The 24,185-nt window shown below is 40.8% G+C and overlaps 1 protein-coding gene across 16 annotated transcripts; it reads right to left on the bottom strand.

Moving 5' to 3' along the window:
• Window positions 1–3,783: 3,783 nt before the first annotated feature.
• On the bottom strand, window positions 3,784–23,539 carry LOC310644492 (uncharacterized protein). 16 transcript variants are annotated; one of them, XM_083369560.1, is made up of 13 exons: window positions 23,359–23,539; window positions 21,766–21,783; window positions 19,768–19,788; window positions 18,239–18,271; window positions 16,554–16,604; window positions 13,794–13,814; window positions 12,140–12,181; window positions 10,735–10,758; window positions 8,147–8,173; window positions 6,150–6,194; window positions 5,418–5,450; window positions 4,931–4,954; window positions 3,784–4,031 (listed from the first exon to the last, which is right to left on the bottom strand). In XM_083369560.1, exons 1-12 carry the CDS (start codon window positions 23,407–23,409, stop codon window positions 4,931–4,933), a joined length of 390 nt encoding a protein of 129 aa, XP_083225686.1. In that variant the 5' UTR covers window positions 23,410–23,539; the 3' UTR covers window positions 3,784–4,031. The 16 variants fall into 16 exon arrangements, with proteins under 16 accessions (XP_083225686.1, XP_083225689.1, XP_083225678.1 ...); XM_083369563.1 differs by having other exon boundaries at window positions 12,161–12,181; window positions 23,359–23,537; XM_083369552.1 differs by having other exon boundaries at window positions 3,784–4,034; window positions 23,359–23,530.
• Window positions 23,540–24,185: the final 646 nt, after the last annotated feature.

Genomic DNA, 24,185 nt, shown 5'->3' with positions numbered 1-24,185 from the left:
TTTAACCACTGAAAACAAATGAGTAGGCTTAAAATGAAAATGAATAATATAGCCTTTTTTTTAGACTTCTCCTTCCCTTTCTTTTTGTCCTTCCCCTATTTCCCCTCTTTCACCATTTGATTAATTATCAAGAGGTCAAGGAACAAAGTGAAGGTAAACATTCTAGACTTCTAATATCTGCATGCCACATCCAGCATACACAAGACCAAGATCCGTATCTGAAGAACCATCTTACCACAGCGTAAATCTGGATGGGTTTATATTCTAGTAGCTTGCCGTGTCAGTGTTGATGGTTCTTTGATTAAGCTGTTTATTATTATAAAACCCGAGTAAGACCACACCTGGAATACTGCAACCAATTTTGGTCATCATACTACAAAAAAGATGTTGACACTTTGGAAAAAAATTCAGAGAAGAGTAACTAAGATGATCCAAGGCCGGGAGACTAAAACATATGAAGAACGGCTGCAGGACTTGGGTTTGGCTAGTCTTAACAAAAGAAGAAACAGGGTCAACATGATAGCAGTATTCCAGTATTTGAGGGGCTGCCACAAAGAAGAGGGTGTCAAACTATTCTTCAAAGGACCAGAGGGCAGGACAAGAAACAATGGTTGGAAACTGATCAAACAGAGAAGCAACTTGGAATTAAGGAGAAACTTCCTAACAGTGAGGACAATTAACCAGAGGAACAGTTTGCCTTCAGAAATCATGGATGCTCCATCACTGGAGGTTTTGAAAAAGAGATTAGACAGTCACTAATACAGGGTCTCCTGCTTGAGGCAGGGGGCTGGACTTGAAAACCTCCAGCTCTATTCTATTCAAACTATTAGCTGTTTGCAAGTTCCTTGATTGGGATATTGTTTACTTCTTGATTGTTAGTCTGATATTAATCCTGGTGTTAATCTATGCTCATCTGGGTGTTGATAACTATTGATGTTTTGGTCTTTTGATTCCCCTTTTGGCTTGTTGATTGTCTCTTTTGCACAGAATGTTAGGTCTGGGTTATGTCTATGTGTCTATTGGTGGCTAATTTCTTAGTGCCAAGCTTCTAGGAGTTGTCTAGCATATTCGGACTTGGCTTGGTCTAGGATGATCAGGAGATAACTAGGGTGTGGATGAATGTGTATCTTACCAAGTCTCACTTATCCTCACTATGAAGGTCACTTTGTCTACAGCAGTGTTTCTCAACCCTAGCAGCTTTCAGATGTAAAACACACCTGAAATTTGCCAACTGGTTGAGAAATACCAGTTTATAAATTTTGTTGGTAAGAAGAGTGGAACCCAACCCACACCAGCACAGAAGTGGGATACTTTTCATTTGGTTTTAGTTATATTCTATGGCTGTACTTAGGACCTCAGTTTGCACCAATATCAGCATCAAAATTGTTCTTAATATGTTTATATCACACAAGTGATGTTTGTGCAATTAAGATTTATTTATTTTTATTTTCACAAAGCTTTTCCCACACCAAGGACAGCAAACCATTAAAATCAAGCCCTGTATTGTATCTACGGCCACCACCTCCGTCAAGCACTGAGTAGGCTGGATCATTGGATGTCCTTGAGCAGAACAAGCTTGTTCATTTTGCAGAAATGGAGAATGCTGACGGACCTTTTCAGCATATATTCAGATATATCAGTATTTTCAGTAATTTCGTTCACTTCTATAATTTCCATAATTTCCATCATTTCTGTCATTTCCATCATTTTGTCATTTCCATCATTTTCCATTATTCCAGTTTCAGCCTCTCTTTTATGTTTCAGGACAAAATGAAATGAGGAAAAAGGGGAAATAATTACTAAATGAAACATTTTTGAACAGGGAGTGTTATTTCCACTTACCTTTACTTCTTTTGGACAAGGTCTCAAAAATGTCTTCCCAAGTCACCCAGTTTTGTGCTACCAACTATACAAAATGCCACATTATTAAGTCTGGTTACTAATTTACTTGAAAGTAAAGATTTGTCCTGTCCAGCCATGTCCAATTCTAGAGGGCACTGCTCCTCTCCGTTTCCTAGCCGAGTAAGTGAGTGTTGTCCGAAGACACCTCCGTAGTCACGTAGCCAGCATGACTATATGCCAAGGTGCACAGAATGCTGTTACGTTCCCACTGAAGTAGTATCTATTTATCTACTCACATGTGCATGCTTTTGAACTGCTAGATTGGCGGGAGCTGGCACTCAGGTCTCGAACCCAGCCTGTCAATTTTCCAGTTGACAAGCTCAGGGTCTTCAACCGCTGAGTCATTGTGCTCTGCACTAATTTACTTAGCATTTCTGGGTATATTATTTTATTCTGAATTATTTTACTCTATGCATTTTTAATTATTTTGATCCTATTTGTTTTCCTGTTTTATGCATAGAAATATGGGAAATATCTACTATTAATTTATTTATTAGATTTATTTTTTGTATCTGGCCTTATGACAATAATAAACTGAGTTGATTTTATTTCCCCCCTCAGTCTATTTATTCATTGTCCAATTTGTATAGCTCCCATCTCACCAAACTAGCCACTCTGGTGGTGTACAACAAAGCTAAAACAGTCAATGAAATATCTAAAACCATTACCATTATTAATTGTTAAAAACAGAGAACACAATAACAACACTATACTGTAAAAGCAAAGCAAGAACTAACTATTAGCAGTTGAAGGGATGCCAATAATTCTTAACTAATTCAATTATCGGGGTGGATGCTGCCACCATTTCATTCTTTCCTGCAATCCTTCTAACTATGAGGTAAAATATATTTATAGACAAATTAATGGATATCTTACCAAATCTCACTTACCCACTCCCTATGAGAATCACTTTGTCTACACCAGTGTTTCTCAAACATGACAGCTTTCAGATAGAAATCACCCCTGAAATTTGCCAAACATGTTTACAAGTTTTGTGGGTGACTACAGTGGAATCCTTCCCAAAGCAGCACAGAAGTGACTTTTCATGTAACTTCAATTACATTCTGTGGCAGGACCACAATTTGCAACAATATCACCACGAAAACTGTTCTTCATACCTGCAGATCAAACAAGTGGTGCTTGTGCAGTTGAGATTTATTTTTATTTTCACAAAGCTTTCCCCACATCAAGGACAGCAAACCATTAAAATCAAGCCCTATGTTGTATCTACTGCCACCATGACCATCAAGAGCTGAATAGGCTGGATCATTGGATGTCCTTGAGCAGAACAGCCTTGTTCATTTTGCAGAAATGGAGAATGCTGTCGGACCTTTCCAGCATATTCAGATATTTTCAATATTTCCATGTTTTCAGTGTAAATTTCTGTACTTTTTGTAAAGACAATTGCTGAAGTGATTATATGAGGAGAGCTGTCTTGTGGTCACCAAGATAGGCAAAATGTCAGAACCTTTTGAGACTAAGAAGTAAGATTCAAGCAGCACAACGCATTCTTAATGCATTGCATCTGTTAATTAATAAGTGATTGTAATTCTCCTTCCAAGGAATCCCATTTTCATGTAATCTAATAACTAATCTTCCCCTTTTCTTTTTTTCTTCATTCTCAGTGACTCTCACAACTCTCAAGCCATTCCGTACATCAGATGATGTGAGTTACAGCTCATGAACATTTAAATAAAATGTCTATGTCTAGTTTCAGAATATTTATTTGGCTCCCTTGTGCCTCCCTGGAGATACTAATCAGTGTTTTTAAGATGTAGCATCTAACATCTAGTTATATTCTATGGCGATACTTAGGATCACAATCTGCAACAACATTGGTATCAAAACTGCTGTTCATACACGCAAATCAAACAAGAGATGTTTGTGCAATTGAGATTTATTTGTTTGGATTTCACAAGTTTTTCCCACACCAAGGACAGCAAACTATTCTGCTACAGGAAACAAATTAAATTCAAGCCATATACTATATCTACTGCCACCATCACCATCAAGCACTGAGTAAGCTGGATCAATGGATGTCCTTGTTCATTTTGTAGCTACAAAGAATGCTGTTGGGCCTTTCCAGCATATTCAGATATTTCCATCAATTCCGTTGTTCCAGTTTTGGCCTTCTTTTATTTCAGGTTGAAATGAAGTGAGAGAAAGGGAAATAATTACTAAATGAAACTTTTGAAAAGATAATTGCTGGAGTGATTATAGGAATAGAGCTGTGTTGTGGTCACCAAGATACACAAAAAAGTCTGCCAGAACCACTTGGAACTAACAATTATGATTGAACCAGCACAGATTCTTAATGCATTGCATCTGTTAATTAATAGGTACTTCTCCTTCCAAGGAATCCCATTTGCATCAGAAAAGAACTAATCTTCCTCTTTTCCTCCTTACTTCATCTCAATGAATCTCACAACTCTCAAGCCATTCCATACATCAGATGATGTGAGTCATGAACATTCAAATAAAATATTTATGTCTAGTTTCAGAAGCTGTTACTGGAATGTTTCTTTGGGTTCCCTTCTATCTCCCTGGAAGGTCAATGTTTTTAAGATGTGTTTTTAACTTTAAAATGTGTGGACTTCAGGTCCCAGAATTCTCCGGTCATCATGCTGGCTGGGAAACTCTGGGTATTGAAGTCTACACATCTTAAGTTGCCAAGTTTGAAAAACACTGCAGTAAGTCAAATTTGGTCTCCAACTTCCTGGGGTACACAGGCAATAGACGTAGGGAAGAAATTGTGTATATTGTTACACATAAATGAGAAATTATGTATATTGTGTGAGGATGTCATGACATACATGGCATCACAACCCCTTTATTGCTCTCTCCATGGACAGTCATGCACCCACTTTGGAGGACATGAATGTCCCAAAAGCTCATGTTGGCTCAGAATGATACTTTCTAATGAAGAGGAAAGGGGAGGAAAGAGGGAGAAATTATTGTTTGGAACCTTAGAAATGATACCTTTCTGTCTACCCCTTAAACATTGCACTTTTTTCAGTGGAGGACTTACCTATTTTTTTGAGTTCGATTGGTCCTGGGAGAAAAAAACACACACATGTAAATTCTTTGTTACTTTTCCTTTCTGAATTGATGGTCAGACCACATTTCATGAACTTCACCAGCACTACTCTTTTGGCATCTTCACATTGGACTAGATGACCTCCAAGGTCCCTTCCAACTTTATTATTATTATTATTATTATTATTATTATTATTATTATTATTATTATTATTATTATTATTATTATTATTATTATTATTATTATTTGACACCACTTCCGGTTTGGTGTTGTTTCACGATAATGCTCGCCACACACCGTAAGATGCACCCAAGAACTTTTGAAGCAGTTCCATTGGGTAAAAATATACCAAATGCTTATTCTCTGGCAATTTTGACATCTTCTTGAAGAAGAAAAAAGAAGGATAAAAGTGGTACCTGTTGAGGTGGGAAAAGAATATGAAGAAAGGAATGGCAGAAAATAAATAAAACCTACTTACCCACTCTCCATCTACATTAGGGAAATTCATGCCCTAAAATGGAAACAAAAATGGACCATTCTACTCTGATATAATAATATCCATGACTCCTCCAACCTTGTCATCATTTTTGATATAATATGTATAAATTCATCCATTATCCAGGCAAAAAAACACCCCAGTATTCTTTAACACAACACAAAGTGAAAGAAGCCAAAAAGATGCACATCTATTAAACTATTATTGGAAATGTAGGTCAAAGCAGGCCAAACATTTGGCCCTGTCTGCTCTCTTTCCGTTTACAGATGTTTTGGGTGAAGGAGGAAGAAGAATGAAAGGGATATTTTTTCAGATGGAAGAAGAATATGAGGAGAGGTATGGCAATAAATAAATAAAAGCTATTTTCCTTTAATCCATTTAGAGCCTTATTAACCATATCCTAAAAGAGAAATAAAATGTAACCCTTCTACTGTAATATGGCAATTTTATCTCAAATTCCAAAATTTTTGCTAGTCAGAAAAATATATCCAGAGAGGATTCATTCTTAGATTCTATCTCAAAGTTTCTTTGTTTCCTGGGCTTGTTTCCTTTAAATGTTCCTAACAATATCCAAGTTCCTATTGGAATTACTCCTGGAATATTGGAAGATGCTTTGGGGGAGTGAGTTTCAAGAGGGTGGCTGTGGTTACATTCAAACGGAATAACAGAAAAGACTTCAAGGAAATGAGAGATGTGAAATGAATATTGACTTACTTGCAGCATACCCATAAGTCCACCACCTGGTCTGCCACCTCCGTTCTTCAAGAAGGGGGAAAAAAACAACAAAAGCCTGATTTTGGGTGTCTTTGTTATTCTGTGTAGACCCTCAGATATCATTGCTATTATGATGATTCATTTCTTCTTTTCAGTTGTTTCAATTGTATATTTGGATATTGAATGTGATCCAGAGCTTTTTGGAGTGGGTGCCCATAACACATCTCAGTCATACCTGGCACACTTGTGAATAAATGGGGAATGTTCCAAAATGAAAACCCCCAAATTTGAGTTCTGCTACTCTATTGATACACTTAAACTTTTTAAAAAGTATCTATGTGTATTTTTTAGATAAGTCACCCATGGAAAAGCTGACTCTCAAGTTTTTAACCAAAATACCATGAAAAATGCACTACTGTACCTACAAAATAAACCAATTGTCAAAAATATCCCTAAGGTGCTTTTCCAAATGACAATTGGACTTTGGGAGGGGGTGTTTCCTTGAAAATGTTTTGCTTCTCACCCAAGAAGCAGTTCTAACTGAATGATAGTGAATGGAAGGATTTATCTTTTTTGCAGTCATCTGGTCGTTAGCACTGTGAGTGTGAGTCATTTGCTGTCTAAAAGGCATTGAGACCACTTGGTGGTTTATCTGTTTATCCTCAGAGTTACCTGAATCAAAGTACAAATGAGCATGGAACCTTCTTGGGATGACAACAACAATAACAACAACAATAACAACAACAACAATATTGGACGGGACCTTGGAGGTCTTCTAGTCCAACCCCCTGCTCAGGCAGGAGACCCTATACCATTTCAGACAAATGGCTGTCCAGTCTCTTCTTAAAAACATCCAGTGTTGGAGCATTCCCAGCTTCTGGAGGCAGGTTGTTCTACTGGTTAATTGTTCTATCAGGAAGTTTCTCCTTAGTTCGAGGTTGCTTCTCTCTTTGGTTATTTGTAAGGACTTTGATGTAAACAGGAGATACCGGTAGATGGTGTCATATCCCCTCCATTCTACTGAGAGAGGGCTGTTCACATTTAAGATAGATGGCCTCTTTGACCCCTCTTTCAAGCCAGTGCTCCTTTCCATCCAGAACTTTGCTGCCTTCAAAAGAGTGACCTTTACCTTTCAGATGCAGATGGTCTGGCTGAATCCTGTCCTGATAGGTTTGTTTTTCTGTGTTGTGTTATGCACTTGTGTTTTGTTTCCCCAATGTACAGCTCTGCTCATATCTCGCTGTATTGCACTGCATATACCGCATTGCTCCATTTGTGTCTGGCTGTTTTATCCTTGGGGTGGACAAGCTTCTGTTGGACACTACCTATTTCCTATTTACAACACAGCCCTTTCAGCAGTTCCAAGTAGGTTCCACACCCATTTGCACACTTATTCAGGTGGCTCGGGGGATACAGCTAAACCCCCAAGTGACCTCAATGATTCTCAGACAGCTAATAACTAGATGACTGCAAAGCTGAAAGTTGAAGTCCCAGATATTGAAGCTCCATGCACCCAAAGACATTTGGTCATGCCAAGGTTCAGCCAAAACCAGTTGTTCCCCCCTCCAGGACCCCACAGCCTCCAGGCACAGTGAGAGGGCAGCAGAAGCATCACTTGGATCACCAGGGGTGGAGAAATAAAGTTGAATATAATCAGCGTACCGATGAGGGGGCTTTCACCAAGCAGGCGGGCCAATGATCTAATGGACAGGTGGATGCACTAATAGCATTAAACACCCTATCATTGGCCCCAACAGGCTTAAATTGTTCCCAGATACCTGGGCAAGATCTTCCCCCGGGCATCTCACACAGACCTGCACCATGCTTGGGTTTCCAACTGGAAACAAATACTAGCACCTTTGTCCCTCAGATAAGATTGTGCTCTGGGGACTTTAGATATGCTTCTGGTGTAGGTGGAAAGAGATAAAAGGGGTTCTTGTTCAGATGGAAGAGCATTCAGCATAGCACAAAATAATAGAAAAGGCTATTTACAGTACCTGTCTACCTCCACCACCGAACAAGCCCTAAAAGGGAAAAAAAGAGATAACTATTGTCATAATATGCATGACTTCTCCAACCACACCATCACTACCATCCTTAGTGTAACATGTATGAATTCCTTCATTGTCCAGATATAGAATGTGTTTTTTCACACAATGGGCAGTAATAGGGACCAAAAAGATGCATGTATATTAAATCTTTTGAGAGTTTTTTTTCTTTCACTTTTTAATATCATTCCATATTCTCTCAACCACAATATGCTTCGTGAGTCACTTTTTTATCGCAATCTTGAACCAAAGCTTCCCCCATTGACTTTGCTTGTTTTAGACTGGCTGGCAACATTGCAAGTCACGATCACACGACCACAGGACACTGAAGCCATGATAAATGTGAGCCAGTTGCCAAGAACCTAAATCCCAGCCACAGTGCAATGATCATAACTTTGAGGATAGGTCAGAGGTCACTTTGTTCAGCACTGTCGTAACCTGGACCCATGCCATGCAGGGTTTTAAAGGTAATAACCAACTCCTTCCATTGCACCAGGAAGCAAGCCAGCAGCCAGTGCAGTTCATGTAGCAGTGGTTTAACATGGCCCATGAACTCCCAAGAACTGCTATGCTGTTGCACTCTGCACCAGTTGTAGCTTCTGAAAACTGAAATGTAAGCTCATGAAGATAGTATTGCAGCAGTACAAATGTGAGATGACCAGGGCTTGACTGACTGCACGATTCCTGATCTAGGAAATATAGCAACTGCCACACAACACAGTTGTACAAAGGCTCTCCTAACCACAACTGCCACCTGTACTTCAATCAGGAGTTGCAGGTCCAAGATAACCCCAAGTTATAATCTGAATCTGTCTGGCCTAGTGAAATCCCATCCAAAATTACAGTTGTTGAAGTCCCAGATATTGAAGCTCCATGCACCCAAAGCCATTTGGTCATGCCAAGGTTCAGCCAGGACCCCACAGCCTCCAGGCACAGTGAGAGGGCAGCAGAAGCATCACTTGGATCACCAGGGGTGGAGATATAAAGTTGAATATAATCAGCGTACTGATGACCCATCAACACTCAACCCATGGTGGCACATGACCTCATCCAGCAGCTTTATGTAGATGTTGAAAAGGAGTGGAGAGATTACTGAGTTTTGTGGCATGCCACAAAGCAGCAGTTGTGGGATGGACCTCTGACTCCCTATCAGCACTGATTCAGATCAGCCCTGGAGAAAGGAGCCAAGCCAGGGCAATACTGCCCAGCCCCAAACCCTGAAGCTGGCCCAAAAGGATACCAAGACTGATGGTATTAAAGGCTGACGAGAGGTTAAGGAGAACAAGGATGGTTGCACTGTCCCAATCCTGCTCTCACCATAGATCATTGACAAATGCAACCTATGCTATTTCTTTTCCTGGGCCTGAATCTTGATTGGAGGGGATCTAGATAATCTGTTTCCTCCAAGATCCCCTGGAGATGCCAATTAATCACTTCTTTCACCACCTTCCTTAGAAAGGGAAGATGGGAAACTGGATGGAAATTATCCAGGCAGGTGGGATCAAGTGATCTTTTTCTAAGAAGGGAGCAAACCAGGGCCTCCTTAAAAGGCCCCAGAAATCTCCCCTCCTGCAGTGAAGAATTTATCTCTGCTTGAATCCACCTGGCAGTCATCAGGTGTTTCAGGTATTCCTGCATTGTATGGAATGGCAGTGTTGCTCCATTTGTTTTCTCCTCTTTGTAGGAACTTGTGTTGGACACTACCTATTTCCTATTTACAACACAGCCCTTTCAGCAGTTTCAAGTAGTTTCCACACCCATTTGCACCCTTATTCAGGTGGCTCTGGGGATACAGCTAAACCCCCAAGTGACCTCAATGATTCTCAGAGAGCTAATAACTAGATGACTGCAAAGAACATAAATCCTTCCATTCCCCACCATTCAGTTAGAACTAAAGAAGCTTCTTGGTTGAGAAATGAAAAGTGTTCAAGGAAAAAAATCAAAAAGGCCAGTTGCCTTTAGAAAAACACCTTCGGGACAACCACCACCTGGATGATTGGGAATCACCATAGAAAATTGGAAAAATGAAAAATAAGAACCTGAAATAAGAACCTTTCAGCTGATCACAGTTTTTATGGTAATTTGGTTAAAAATCCAAGAGACAGTTTATAAGATTAGCTTATCCGCAAGCCCCTAGAGCAATACTAACAAGAATAATAGGCTATTGTGCATTGCTACTGTAATCAACGCTAGTATATTATATCAATAAATGGTGATGAGGTCCTGGTGAAATCCAGCCTATTTTAAAACAAATAGGAGTCTTGAAATCCACAGGAGACATGATTGCAAACAGTAGGATGCATGAAAATTATGGTGTAGGAAAATGAGGTTCAATCCTGTTCTCCGAGGAGACAAGAGGCATCAGTGCATCCTTTAACTATTCCTAACAATATTCACATGCCTATTGGAATTACCCCTGGAACTTTGGGCGATGTTTCAGAGCTGTGAGTCTCAGGAGGGTGGCTGTGGTTACATCCATAAGGAATAACAGAAAAGTCTTCAAGGAAATGAGAGACGTGAAATGAATATCTACTTACTGGTAGAAGTCCACCACCTAAGTTCTGCAAGAAGGATAAAAAATGTGAGCCAGTTGCCAAGAACCTAAATCCCAGCCACAGTGCAATGATCATAACTTTGAGGATAGGTTAGAGGTCACTTTGTTCAGCACTGTCGTAACCTGGACAACACAGCCCTTTCAGCAGTTCCACATAGGTTCCACACCCATTTGCACCCTTATTCAGATGGCTCTAGGGATACAGGTAAACCCCCAAGTGACCTCAATGATTCTCAGAGAGCTAATAACTAGATGACTGCAAAGAACATAAATCCTTCCATTCCCCACCATTCAGTTAGAACTAAAGAAGCTTCTTGGTTGAGAAATGAAATGTGTTCAAGGAAAAAAAAATGAAAAAGGCCAGTTGCCTTTAGAAAAGCACCTTCGGGACAACCACGACCTGGATGATTGGGAATCACCATAGAAAATTGTGAAGATTATTATTATTATTATTATTATTATTATTATTATTATTATTATTATTATTATTAATAATAATAATAATAATAATAATAATAATAATAATAATAATAATAATAATAATACGTTGGAAGGGACCTTGGAGGTCATCTAGCCCAACCCCCTGCTCAGGCAGGAAACCCTATACCATTTTGGACAAATGGCTGTCCTGTCTCTTCTTAAAAACTTCCAGTGTTGGAGCATTCACCACCTCTGGAGGCAGGTAGTTCCACTGGTTAATTGTTCTAACTGTCAGGAAGTTTCCTCCTTAGTTCTAGGTTGCTTCTCTTCTTGACTAGTTTCCATCCGTTGCTTCTTGTCCTGCCTTCAGGTGCTTTGGAGAATAGCTTGGCTCCCTCTTCTTTGTGGCAGCCCCTGAGATATTGGAAGGTTGCTATCATGTCCCCCCTCGTCCTTCTCTTCGTTAAACTACACATACCCAAAATAAGAACCTGAAATAAGAACCTTTCAGCTGATCACAGTTTTTATGGTAATTTGGTTAAAAATCCAAGGGTCAGTTTATAAGATTAGCTTATCCGCAAGCCTATAGAGCAATACTAACAAGAATAATAGGCTATTGTACATTGCTACTGTAATCAACGCTAGTATATTATATCAATAAATGGTGATGAGGTCCTGGTGAAATCCAGCCTATTTTAAAACAAACAGGAGTCTTGAAATTCACAGGAGACATGATTGCAAACAGTAGGATGCATGAAAATTATGGTGTGTGAAAATGAGGTTCAATCCTGTCCTCCGGGGAGACCAGAGGCATCAGTGCATCCTTTAACTATTCCTAACAATATTCACATGCCTATTGGAATTACTCCTGGAATATTGGAAGATGCTTTTGGGGAGTGAGTATCAAGAGGGTGGCTGTGATTACATTCAAAAGGAATAACAGAAAAGACTTCAAGGAAATGAGAGACGTGAAATGAATATCTACTTACTGATAGAGCAGCAGGTACGTTCTGCAAGAAGGATAAAAACAAAATCATGATTTTGCCTGACTTTGTTACGCCGTGTGGACCCTCTCATACCGTATTATCATCATTCATTTCATGTTTTCAGTTCTTTCAATTGTATATTTGAATATTGTATGTGATCCAGGGCTTTTTGAACATCTCAGTCATACCCGGCACACTTGCAACTAAGCAGGACATGTTCCAAAATAAATGGCCAAATTTGGATTTTGCTACTTCTGGAATAGTACATCCACTTTTGGTCTCTACATTACAAAAAAAGATGCTGAGACTTTGGAAAAAGTGCAGAGAAGAGCCACTAAGATGATCAAAGGCCTGGAGACTAAAACATACAAAGAACGACTGCAGGACATGGTTTTGACGAGTCTAATGAAACTGGGCAAGATCTTCCCCCGGGCATCTCACACGGACCTGCACCATGCTTGGGTTTCCAAATGGGAACAAATACTAACAACTTTGTCCCTCATATAAGATTGTGCTCAATCACCTCTTTTACCACCTTCCTTAGAAAGGGAAGATGGGAAACTGGATGGAAATTATCCAGGCAGGTGGGATCAAGTGATCTTTTTCTAAGAAGAGAGCAAACCAGGGCCTCCTTAAAAGGCCCCAGAAATCTCCCCTCCTGCAGTGAAGAATTTATCTCTGCTTGAATCCACCTGGCAGTCATCAGGTGTTTCAGGTATTCCTGCATTGTATGGAATGGCAGTGTTGCTCCATTTGTTTTCTCCTCTTTGTCTGTTATGTAGGAACTTGTGTTGGACACTACCTATTTCCTATTTACAACACAGCCCTTTCAGCAGTTTCAAGTAGTTTCCACACCCATTTGCACCCTTATTCAGGTGGCTCTGGGGATACAGCTAAACCCCCAAGTGACCTCAATGATTCTCAGAGAGCTAATAACTAGATGACTGCAAAGAACATAAATCCTTCCATTCCCCACCATTCAGTTAGAACTAAAGAAGCTTCTTGGTTGAGAAATGAAAAGTGTTCAAGGAAAAAAAATCAAAAAGGCCAGTTGCCTTTAGAAAAACACCTTCGGGACAACCACCACTTGGATGATTGGGAATCACCATAGAAAATTGGAAAAATGAAAAATAAGAACCTGAAATAAGAACCTTTCAGCTGATCACAGTTTTTATGGTAATTTGGTTAAAAATCCAAGAGTCAGTTTATAAGATTAGCTTATCCGCAAGCCCCTAGAGCAATACTAACAAGAATAATAGGCTATTGTGCATTGCTACTGTAATCAACGCTAGTATATTATATCAATAAATGGTGATGAGGTCCTGGTGAAATCCAGCCTATTTTAAAACAAATAGGAGTCTTGAAATCCACAGGAGACATGATTGCAAACAGTAGGATGCATGAAAAGTATGGTGTAGGAAAATGAGGTTCAACTCTGTTCTCCGGGGAGACAAGAGGCATCAGTGCATCCTTTAACTATTCCTAACAATATTCACATGCCTATTGGAATTACTCCTGGAACTTTGGGCGATGTTTCAGAGCTGTGAGTCTCAGGAGGGTGGCTGTGGTTACATCCAAAAGGAATAACAGAAAAGTCTTCGAGGAAATGAGAGACGTGAAATGAATATCTACTTACTGATAGAGCAGCAGGTACGTTCTGCAAGAAGGATAAAAACAAAATCATGATTTTGCCTGACTTTGTTACGCCGTGTGGACCCTCTCATACCGTATTATCATCATTCATTTCATGTTTTCAGTTCTTTCAATTGTATATTTGAATATTGTATGTGATCCAGGGCTTTTTGCACATCTCAGTCATACCCGGCACACTTGCAACTAAGCAGGACATGCTCCAAAATAAATGGCCAAATTTGGATTTTGCTACTTCTGGAATAGTACATCCACTTTTGGTCTCTACATTACAAAAAAAGATGCTGAGACTTTGGAAAAAGTGCAGAGAAGAGCCACTAAGATGATCAAAGGCCTGGAGACTAAAACATACAAAGAACGACTGCAGGACATGGTTTTGACGAGTCTAATGAAACTGGGCAAGATCTTCCCCTGGGCATCTCACACGGACCTGCACCATGCTTGGGTTTCCAACTGGGAACAAATACTAGCAACTTTGTCCCTCAGATAAGATTGTGCTCAATCACCTCTTTCACCACCTTCCTTAGAAAGGGAAGATGGGAAACTGGATGGAAATTATCCAGGCAGGTGGGATCAAGTGATCTTTTTCTAAGAAGGGAACGAACCAGGGCCTCCTTAAAAGGCCCCAGAAATCTCCCCTCCTGCAGTGAAGAATTTATCTCTGCTTGAATCCACCTGGCAGTCATCAGGTGTTTCAGGTATTCCTGCATTGTATGGGATGGCAGTGTTGCTCCATTTGTTTTCTCCTCTTTGTCTGTTATGTAGGAGCTTGTGTTGGACACTACCTATTTCCTATTTACAACACAGCCCTTTCAGCAGTTCCACATAGGTTCCACACCCATTTGCACGCTTATTCAGGTGGCTCTGGGGATACAGCTAAACCCCCAAGTGACCTCAATGATTCTCAGAGAGCTAATAACTAGATGACTGCAAAGAACATAAATCCTTCCATTCCCCACCATTCAGTTAGAACTAAAGAAGCTTCTTGGTTGAGAAATGAAAAGTGTTCAAGGAAAAAAAATCAAAAAGGCCAGTTGCCTTCAGAAAAGTACCTTCGGGACAACCACCACTTGGATGATTGGGAATCACCATAGAAAATTGGAAAAATGAAAAATAAGAACCTGAAATAAGAACCTTTCAGCTGATCACAGTTTTTATGGTAATTTGGTTAAAAATCCAAGGGTCAGTGTATAAGATTAGCTTATCCGCAAGCCCCTAGAGCAATACTAACAAGAATAATAGGCTATTGTACATTGCTACTGTAATCAACTCTAGTATATTATATCAATAAATGGTGATGAGGTCCTGGTGAAATCCAGCCTATTTTAAAACAAATAGGAGTCTTGAAATCCACAGGAGACATTTTAATGTTAATTTAATTTAATTTAATAATATTTCTATACCGCCCTTCTCCCGAAGGACTCAGGGCGGTGAACAGGGCAAGAATAAAAATACTGGATTACAAAAGTTAAAAAATAATTAAATACATGCCCATATACTAAAAATACATCTTAAAACCCCAGTAAAATGACAATAACAACCCCCCATCCCCTCATCAGGCCAGGCCAGCTTGTTCAAAAAAGTATGTTTTTAGCTCGCGGCGAAAGGAGCGAAGGTCGGGCGCCGTCCGGAGCTCCACCGGTAGCTGATTCCATAGCTCCGGGGCACCCACAGAGAAGGATCTCCCCCTGGGGGCCATCAATCTACATTCTCTGACCGGAGGCACCCTGAGGAGGCCCTCTCTGTGGGAACGCACAGGGCAGAGGGAAGTTGATGCCGGCAGCAGGTGTTCCCTAAGGTACTCCGGCCCCCTGCCATGTAGGGCTTTGAACACCATTACTAGTACCGGAAGACAACTGGCAACCAATGCAGCTCACGGAGCAGAGGTGTGACATGGGAGTATCAGGAGACTCCCAACACAACTCTCGCGGCTGCATTCTGTACCAGTTGAAGCTTCCGGGTGGTCCTCAAGGGCAGCCCCATGTAGAGAGCGTTGCAGTAGTCTAGTCAAGAGGTCACGAGTGCGTGAGTGACCGTGCATAGATCATCCCGGCTTAGATAGGGCCGCAACTGGCGCACCAGGCGAACCTGGGCAAAAGCCCCCCTAGTCACAGCCCCTATGTGGTCTTCCAAGGTGAGCCGTGAATCTAGGAGGACTCCTAAGTTGCGAGCCTTATCTACGGTGGGTAATAGTTCACCCCCCATAGAGAGAGGTGGAATATCCAAATCAACCCGGGATGAAGGTATGCAAAGCCACTCAGTCTTGTCGGGGTTGAGTTGAAGTCTGTTCCTCCCCATCCAGACCCGAACCGCCTCCAGGCAACGGGACATCACGTTGAGGGCATCACTGGGGTGGTTTGGGGTCGAAAGGAAAAGTTGGGTATCATCAGCATACTGATGATACCCAACTCCAAAACCACGAATGATCTCACCCAGTGGTTTCATATAGATGTTGAACAGGAGAGGCGAGAGGACCGACTCCTGAGGAACTCCACAAACGAGAGACCTCGCGGTTGCAAACAGTAGGATGCATGAAAATTATGGTGTGTGAAAATGAGGTTCAATCCTGTCCTCCGGGGAGACCAGAGGCATCAGTGCATCCTTTAACTATTCCTAACAATATTCACATGCCTATTGGAATTACTCATGGAATATTGGAAGATGCTTTTGGGGAGTGAGTATCAAGAGGGTGGCTGTGATTACATTCAAAAGGAATAACAGAAAAGACTTCAAGGAAATGAGAGACATGAAATGAATATTGACTTACTTGCACCATATCCATTAGTCCACCTGCGTTCTTCAAGAAGGAAAAAAAAGCAAAAACCTGATTTTGGGTGTCTTTGTTATTCTGTGTAGACCCTCAGATATCATTACTATTATGATGATTCATTTCTTGTTTACAGTTGTTTCAATTGTATATTTGGATATTGAATATGATCCAGAGCTTTTTGGAGTGGGTGGCCATAACACATCTCAGTCATACCCGGCACACTTGCAACTAAGCAGGATATGCTCCAAAATAAATGGCCAAATTTGGATTTTGCTACTTCTGGAATAGTACATCCACTTTTGGTCTCTACATTACAAAAAAAGATGCTGAGACTTTGGAAAAAGTGCAGAGAAGAGCCACTAAGATGATCAAAGGCCTGGAGACTAAAACATACAAAGAACGACTGCAGGACATGGTTTTGACGAGTCTAATGAAACTGGGCAAGATCTTCCCCCGGGCATCTCACACGGACCTGCACCATGCTTGGGTTTCCAACTGGGAACAAATACTAGCAACTTTGTCCCTCAGATAAGATTGTGCTCAATCACCTCTTTCACCACCTTCCTTAGAAAGGGAAGATGGGAAACTGGATGGAAATTATCCAGGCAGGTGGGATCAAGTGATCTTTTTCTAAGAAGGGAAGAACCAGGGCCTCCTTAAAAGGCCCCAGAAATCTCCCCTCCTGCAGTGAAGAATTTATCTCTGCTTGAATCCACCTGGCAGTCATCAGGTGTTTCAGGTATTCCTGCATTGTATGGGATGGCAGTGTTGCTCCATTTGTTTTCTCCTCTTTGTCTGTTATGTAGGAGCTTGTGTTGGACACTACCTATTTCCTATTTACAACACAGCCCTTTCAGCAGTTCCACATAGGTTCCACACCCATTTGCACGCTTATTCAGGTGGCTCTGGGGATACAGCTAAACCCCCAAGTGACCTCAATGATTCTCAGAGAGCTAATAACTAGATGACTGCAAAGAACATAAATCCTTCCATTCCCCACCATTCAGTTAGAACTAAAGAAGCTTCTTGGTTGAGAAATGAAATGTGCTCAAGGAAAAAAAAATCAAAAAGGCCAGTTGCCCTTAGAAAAGTACCTTCGGGACAACCACCACCTGGATGATTGGGAATCACCACAGAAAATTGGAAAAATGAAAAATAAGAACCTGAAATAAGAACCTTTCAGCTGATCACAGTTTTTATGGTAATTTGGTTAAAAATCCAAGAGTCAGTTTATAAGATTAGCTTATCCGCAAGCCCCTAGAGCAATACTAACAAGAATAATAGGCTATTGTACATAGCTACTGTAATCAATTCTAGTATATTATATCAATAGATGGTGATGAGTTCCTGGTGAAATCCAGCCTATTTTAAAACAAATAGGAGTCTTGAAATCCACAGGAGACATGATTGCAAACAGTAGGATGCATGAAAATTATGGTGTGTGAAAATGAGGTTCAATCCTGTCCTCCGGGGAGACCAGAGGCATCAGTGCATCCTTTAACTATTCCTAACAATATTCACATGCCTATTGGAATTACTCATGGAATATTGGAAGATGCTTTTGGGGAGTGAGTATCAAGAGGGTGGCTGTGATTACATTCAAAAGGAATAACAGAAAAGACTTCAAGGAAATGAGAGACATGAAATGAATATTGACTTACTTGCACCATATCCATTAGTCCACCACCTGCGTTCTTCAAGAAGGAAAAAAAAAAGCCTGATTTTGGGTGTCTTTGTTATTCTGTGTAGACCCTCAGATATCATTACTATTATGATGATTCATTTCTTGTTTTCAGTTCTTTCAATTGTATATTTGGATATTGAATGTGATCCAGAGCTTTTTTTAGTGGGTGGCCATAACACATCTCAGTCATACCCGGCACACTTGCAACTAAGCAGGACATGCTCCAAAATAAATGGCCAAATTTGGATTTTGCTACTTCTGGAATAGTACATCCACTTTTGGTCTCTACATTACAAAAAAGATGCTGAGACTTTGGAAAAAGTGCAGAGAAGAGCAACTAAGATGATCAAAGGCCTGGAGATTAAAACATACAAAGAATGACTGCAGGACATGGTTTTGACGAGTCTAATGAAACTGGGCAAGATCTTCCCCCGGGCATCTCACACGGACCTGCACCATGCTTGGGTTTCCAACTGGAAACAAATACTAGCAACTTTGTCCCTCAGATAACATTGTGCTCTGGGGACTTTAGATATGCTTCTGATGAAGGTGGAAAAAGATAAAAGGGGTGCTTGTTCAGATGGAAGAGCATTCAGCATAGCACAAAATAATAGAAAAGGCTATTTACCTGTCTACCTCCACCACCGAACAAGCCCTAAATTCCTTCATTGTCCAGATATAGAATGTGTTCTTTCACACAATGGGCAGTAATAGGGACCAAAAACATGCATATATATCAAATCTTTTGAGAGAGTTTTTTTTCTTTTCCTTTTTAATATCGTTCCATATTCTCACAACCACAATATGCTTCATGACTCACTTTTTTATCACAATGTTTAACCAAAGCTTCCCTCATTGACTTTGCTTGTTGTAGGCTGGCTGGGAACATTGCAAGTCAGGATCACATGACCACAGGACACTGCAGCCATGATAAATGTGAGCCAGTTGCCAAGAACCTAAATCCCAGCCACAGTGCAATGATCATAACTTTGAGGATAGGTCAGAGGTCACTTTGTTCAGCACTGTCGTAACCTGGACCCATGCCATGCAGGGTTTTAAAGGTAACCAACTCCTTGCATTGCACCAGGAAGCAAACCAGCAGCCAGTGCAGTTCATGTAGCAGTGGTTTAACATGGCCCACTCTAGAGGTCCCGAGAATATTTTAATGTAACCTCATGAAGATAGTATTGCAGCAGTACAAATGTGAGATGACCAGGGATTGAGTGACTGCACAATTCCTGATCTTGGAAAGATAGCAACTAGTACACAACACAAAGTTGTACAAAGGCTCTCCTAGCCACAATTGCCACCTGCACTTCAATCAGGAGTTGCAGGTCCAGGATAACCCCAAATTATAGTCTGAATCTGCAACTTTGTCCCTCAGATAAGATTGTGCTCTGGGGACTTTAGATATGCTTCTGGTGTAGGTGGAAAAAGATAAAAGGGGTGCTTGTTCAGATGGAAGAGCATTCAGCATAGCAGAAAATAATAAAAAAGGCTACTTACCCCTCCAAGACCGAAAAAGCTCTAAAAGGGAAAAAAAAGATAATTATTGTCATACCACTTATGATTTTTCTAACCACACCATCTCTACCATCCTTAGTGTAACATGTATGAATTCCTTCATTGTCCAGATGTAGAATCTGTTTTTTCACACAGTGTGCAGTAATAGGGACCAAAAATATGCATATATATTAAATATATTAAATCTTTTGAGAGAGATTTTTTTTTCTTTTCCTTTTCAATATTGTTCCATATTCTCTCAACCACAATATGCTTCATGACTCACTTTTTTATCACAATCATTAAGCAAAGCTTCCCCAATGACTTTGCTTGTTATATGCTGGCTGGCAACATTGCAAGTCACGATCACACGACCACAGGACATTGCAGCCATGTTAAATGTGAGCCAGTTGCCAAGAACCTAAATCCCAGCCACAGTGCAATGATCATAACTTTGAGGATAGGTCATAGGTCACTTTGTTCAGCACTGTCGTAACCTGGACCCATGGCATGCATGGTTTTAAAGGTAATAACCAACTCCTTGCATTGCACCAGGAAGCAAACCAGCAGCCAGTGCAGTTCATGTAGCAGTGGTTTAATATGACCCACACTTGAGGTCCCAAGAACTGCTATGCTGTTGCACTCTGCACCAGTTGTAGCTTCTGAATACTGAAATGTAACCTCATGAAGATAGTATTGCAGCAGTACAAATGTGAGACGACCAGGGCTTGAGTGACTGCACAATTCCTGATCTTGGAAAGATAGCAACTGATACATAACACAAAGTTGTGCAAAGGCTCTCCTAGCCACAACTGCTACTTGCACTTCAATCAGGTGTTGCAGGTCCAGGATAACCCCAAGTTATAATCTGAATCTGTGTGGCCTAGTGCAATCCCATCCAAAATTACGGTTCTTGAAGTCCCAGATATTGAAGCTCCATGAACCCAAAGCCATTTGGTCATGCCAAGGTTCAGCCAAAACCAGTTGTTCCCCCCTTCAGGACCCCACAGCCTCCAGGCACAGTGAGAGGGCAGCAGAAGCATCACTTGGATCACCAGGGGTGGAGATATAAAGTTGAATATAATCAGCGTACCGATGACCCATCAACACTCAACCCATGGTGACCTCACCCAGCAGCTTTATATAGATGTTAAAAAGGAGTGGAGAGATTACTGAGCATGCCACAAAAGATCAGTTGTTGGTCTGACATCTGACTCCCTATCAGCACTGATTTGGATCAGCCCTGGAGAAATGAACCAAGCCAATGCAATGCTGTACTGCCCAGCCCCAAACCCTGAAGCTGGCCCAAAAGGATACCAAGACTGATGGTATTAAAGGCTGACGAGAGGTTAAGGAGAACAAGGATGGTTGCACTGTCCCAGTCCTGCTCTTGCCATAGATCATCGACAGATGCAACCTATGCTGTTTCTTTTCCTGGGCCTGAATATTGACTGGAAGGAATCTAGATAATCTGTTTCCTCCAAGATCCTCTGGAGATGCCAATCAGTCACCTCTTTTACCACCTTCCTAAGAAAGGGAAGATGGAAAACTGGATGGAAATTATCCAGGCATTTGGGATCAAGTGATCTTTTTCTAAGAGGGAGCGAACCAGGGCCTCCTTAAAAGGCCCCAGAAATGTCCCCTCCTGCAGTGAAGAATTTATCTCTGCTTGAATCCACATGAGGGCTTTCTGCAACCAGGCGGTTCAATGATCTAATTGACAGGTGGATGCACTAATAATTAAAGACCCTATCCACTTCATTGGCCCCAACAGGTTCAAATTGTTCCCAGATACCTGGGCAAGATCTTCCCCCAGGCATCTCACACGGTCCTACACCATGGTTGGGTTTCCAACTGGGAACAAATATTAGCAACTTTGTCCCTCAAATAAGGTTGTTCTCTGGGGACTTTAGATATGCTTCTGGTGTAGGTGGAAAAAGATAAAAGGTGTGCTTGGAAGAGCATTCAGCATAGCAGAAAATAATAAAAAAGGCTACTTACCTGTCTAGCTTCATCATCCTAAAAGGGGAAAAAGATAACTATTGTCATAACACTCATGATTTCTCCAACCGCACCATCAATACTATCTCTAGTGTAAAATGTATGAATTCCTTCATTGTCCAGATATAGAATGTGCTTTTTCACTCAACATGCAAATACAGTATATTACATGGTTTGAGATTTTCTTTTCTTTCCCTTTTTAATATCATTCCACATTCTCACAACCACAGTGCGATGATCATAACTTTGAGGATAGGTCACTTTTTTAAGCACTGTTGTAACTTCAAGCCATCATCAAACAGATGGTCATAAATCAAGGTTACGTGTATGCTTGTGTCAAACAGATGTCAAGATATAGATGGATAGATTATCTCTCTCCTCTAACAACTTGAGATCTCTCTTTTCTGTGCAAGTGAAATGATCAACATATTATTGGCCAGGTATTGATGAAAACTAACATAACTCTTTCCTTCCCCCCCCCAAGTCTCCTTCAGCTTCCTTCTTTTTTAAAAAAAATGAGCCCAACCAATTAAATTCGGATTAGAAGCACTGGGGGAAATGAATCTGGTAGCTATTGAGAAATTGCCACATCCTATTCCGATTTCCAGGGACTTGGTGGCTCAGTGGGTTAGGATGCTGAGCTTGTCGATCAGAAGGTTGGCAGTTTGGCAGGTCGAATCCCGAGTGCCGCCTAACAGAGTGAGTGCCTGTTACTCATCCCAGCTTCTGCCAACCTAGCAATTCGAAAGCACGTAAAAATGCAAGTAGAAAAATAGGGACCACTACGGTGGGAAGGTAACAGTGTTCCGTGCGCCTTTGGCGTCTAGTCATGCTGGCCACATGACCAAAGAGACGTCCTTGGACAAGCGCTGGCTCTTTGGCTTTGAAACGGAGATGAGCACCGGCCCCTAGAGTCAGAAACAACTAGCACTCATGTGCGGGGGAACCTTTACCTTTACCTTTATTTCTATTTCCACCTGTGCCAATCAATCCACTGCAGAATAAAAACTTCAAGAAGGTATCTAGCCTCCTCCCATACTTCAGTCCCTCTTCCAAGCCTTGCCTCAAAGTTTTTCTTGACGTAACCAGGTAAATATATAAAGTTTTGGGTGATTCCGATAAGTCGTCATACAATGGGTGAATTAAATATCCAATGTTAAGCTTCTCGGATATTTACAGGTCATATAAGCATATATATTATGCATCTTAGGTGCCAGTGAACCTGTGAATAAACACTTAGTTTTATTCACCTCAAACTCTTCTCATACTTTCCATAGTTACTAATATCTTTAACACACACCCCCAATTCAGTAGGTCCAGCAAGAGGTTATTTCTGACTCTCATGCTAAAGTGAATGCTGAGAAAGCTAAGGCAGAGAACAGGGTGCCAACCTGAATTCAGAACCACTGATAGAGTTGAATTCCCAATGATTAAATAATTAAGTACTCAAAGCCCTCTGCCTTATTTTGGAATCCCTTCATGAAGAAATGCATTAATTAAAGAACGAGGACCAGCTCAATGAAATGCTTCCTCATTTCATCTGCAGGCACCTCAATTTGCAAGGCTCTTGCAACCCACAAAATTTAGCCTTACCAACTGTGCAGAAAGTGTAAAAGTCAACGCAAAGATTAAAAGGAGAAACATCTTCTAGCCGTTCTTCAGCTCTTCTGGTCCTTGCTTTTCTTCTAAGTGACTTTGCTCAACTCCACTGCCACATTTTAATACCTCAATCTGCAGGCTTCATTGCCCAAACCCAATTCCTCTATTGTTTCTTGATTTACAAGGAAATGTTAGGCTTCCGTTGCATCATGCACAATTATTCCACCATCCATGATCAAATTGAAGCTACAAGGCAGAGGTTGGGTAAAGTTCTAACATCCTAGAAGAACTACGCAAATAGGCCTTTTTTCTCTAAAGTCTACCAGAGCTGGGCTTCATAAATCCAGATGACCACTTTAATGGCAGCACAGAATTAACAAGAGAATGACATGAGTGGAAAGAGACCTTGGCGGTCTTCTAGTCCAACGCCCTGCTCAAGCAGGAGCCCCCTATGCCATTTCAGAATTGGAATTGCTCCAGAGAGTGTCCAATCTTTAAATCAGACCTTTAAATATTCTATATTTTAGAGTAGGCATCTCTTAGGGATCTTCTTGCTGGTGGCAACATAAGCAGAGAATCCTCTCTGTTCCTTTAATTGACACCTGAAAACATGCCTCTTCCATAGTCCATCCGCAAGGTAAAATCTTCTCCAGCAGCTGCTTGCTTTTCAGACTTCTTTTTTTAAAAAAACCCTTCCTCTTAATTTTTGCATTGATATTATTTGTTGGTTGGTTTGGATTGGTAATCTACTTGTTGATTGTTTCATTTCTTAATTATTTTACCTGTTAGATTTAGGTCCAAGATATCTAAGAGATCCTATT

This window comes from Vipera ursinii, assembly GCF_947247035.1.
Source record: "Vipera ursinii genome assembly, chromosome: 9".
Taxonomy (NCBI): Eukaryota; Metazoa; Chordata; class Lepidosauria; order Squamata; family Viperidae; genus Vipera; species Vipera ursinii.
The sequence above is the reverse complement of the archived record's forward strand: the minus strand, read 5'-3'. Positions and strand labels throughout refer to the sequence as shown.

What these genes read in the sequence shown, in the direction of transcription:
- LOC310644492 (XM_083369560.1), bottom strand. Translation starts at nt 23,409, where the DNA reads ATGTTTCTCCTTTTAATCTTTGCGTTGACTTTTACACTTTCTGCACAG. An exon ending in GCTTTTTCGGTCTTGGAGGG is followed by an intron (nt 18,272 to 19,767) that starts GTAAGTAGCCTT and finishes TCCTTCTTGAAG; the next exon opens with AACGCAGGTGGTGGACTAAT. An exon ending in TCGGTGGTGGAGGTAGACAG is followed by an intron (nt 6,195 to 8,146) that starts GTACTGTAAATA and finishes CCCTTCTTGAAG; the next exon opens with AACGGAGGTGGCAGACCAGG.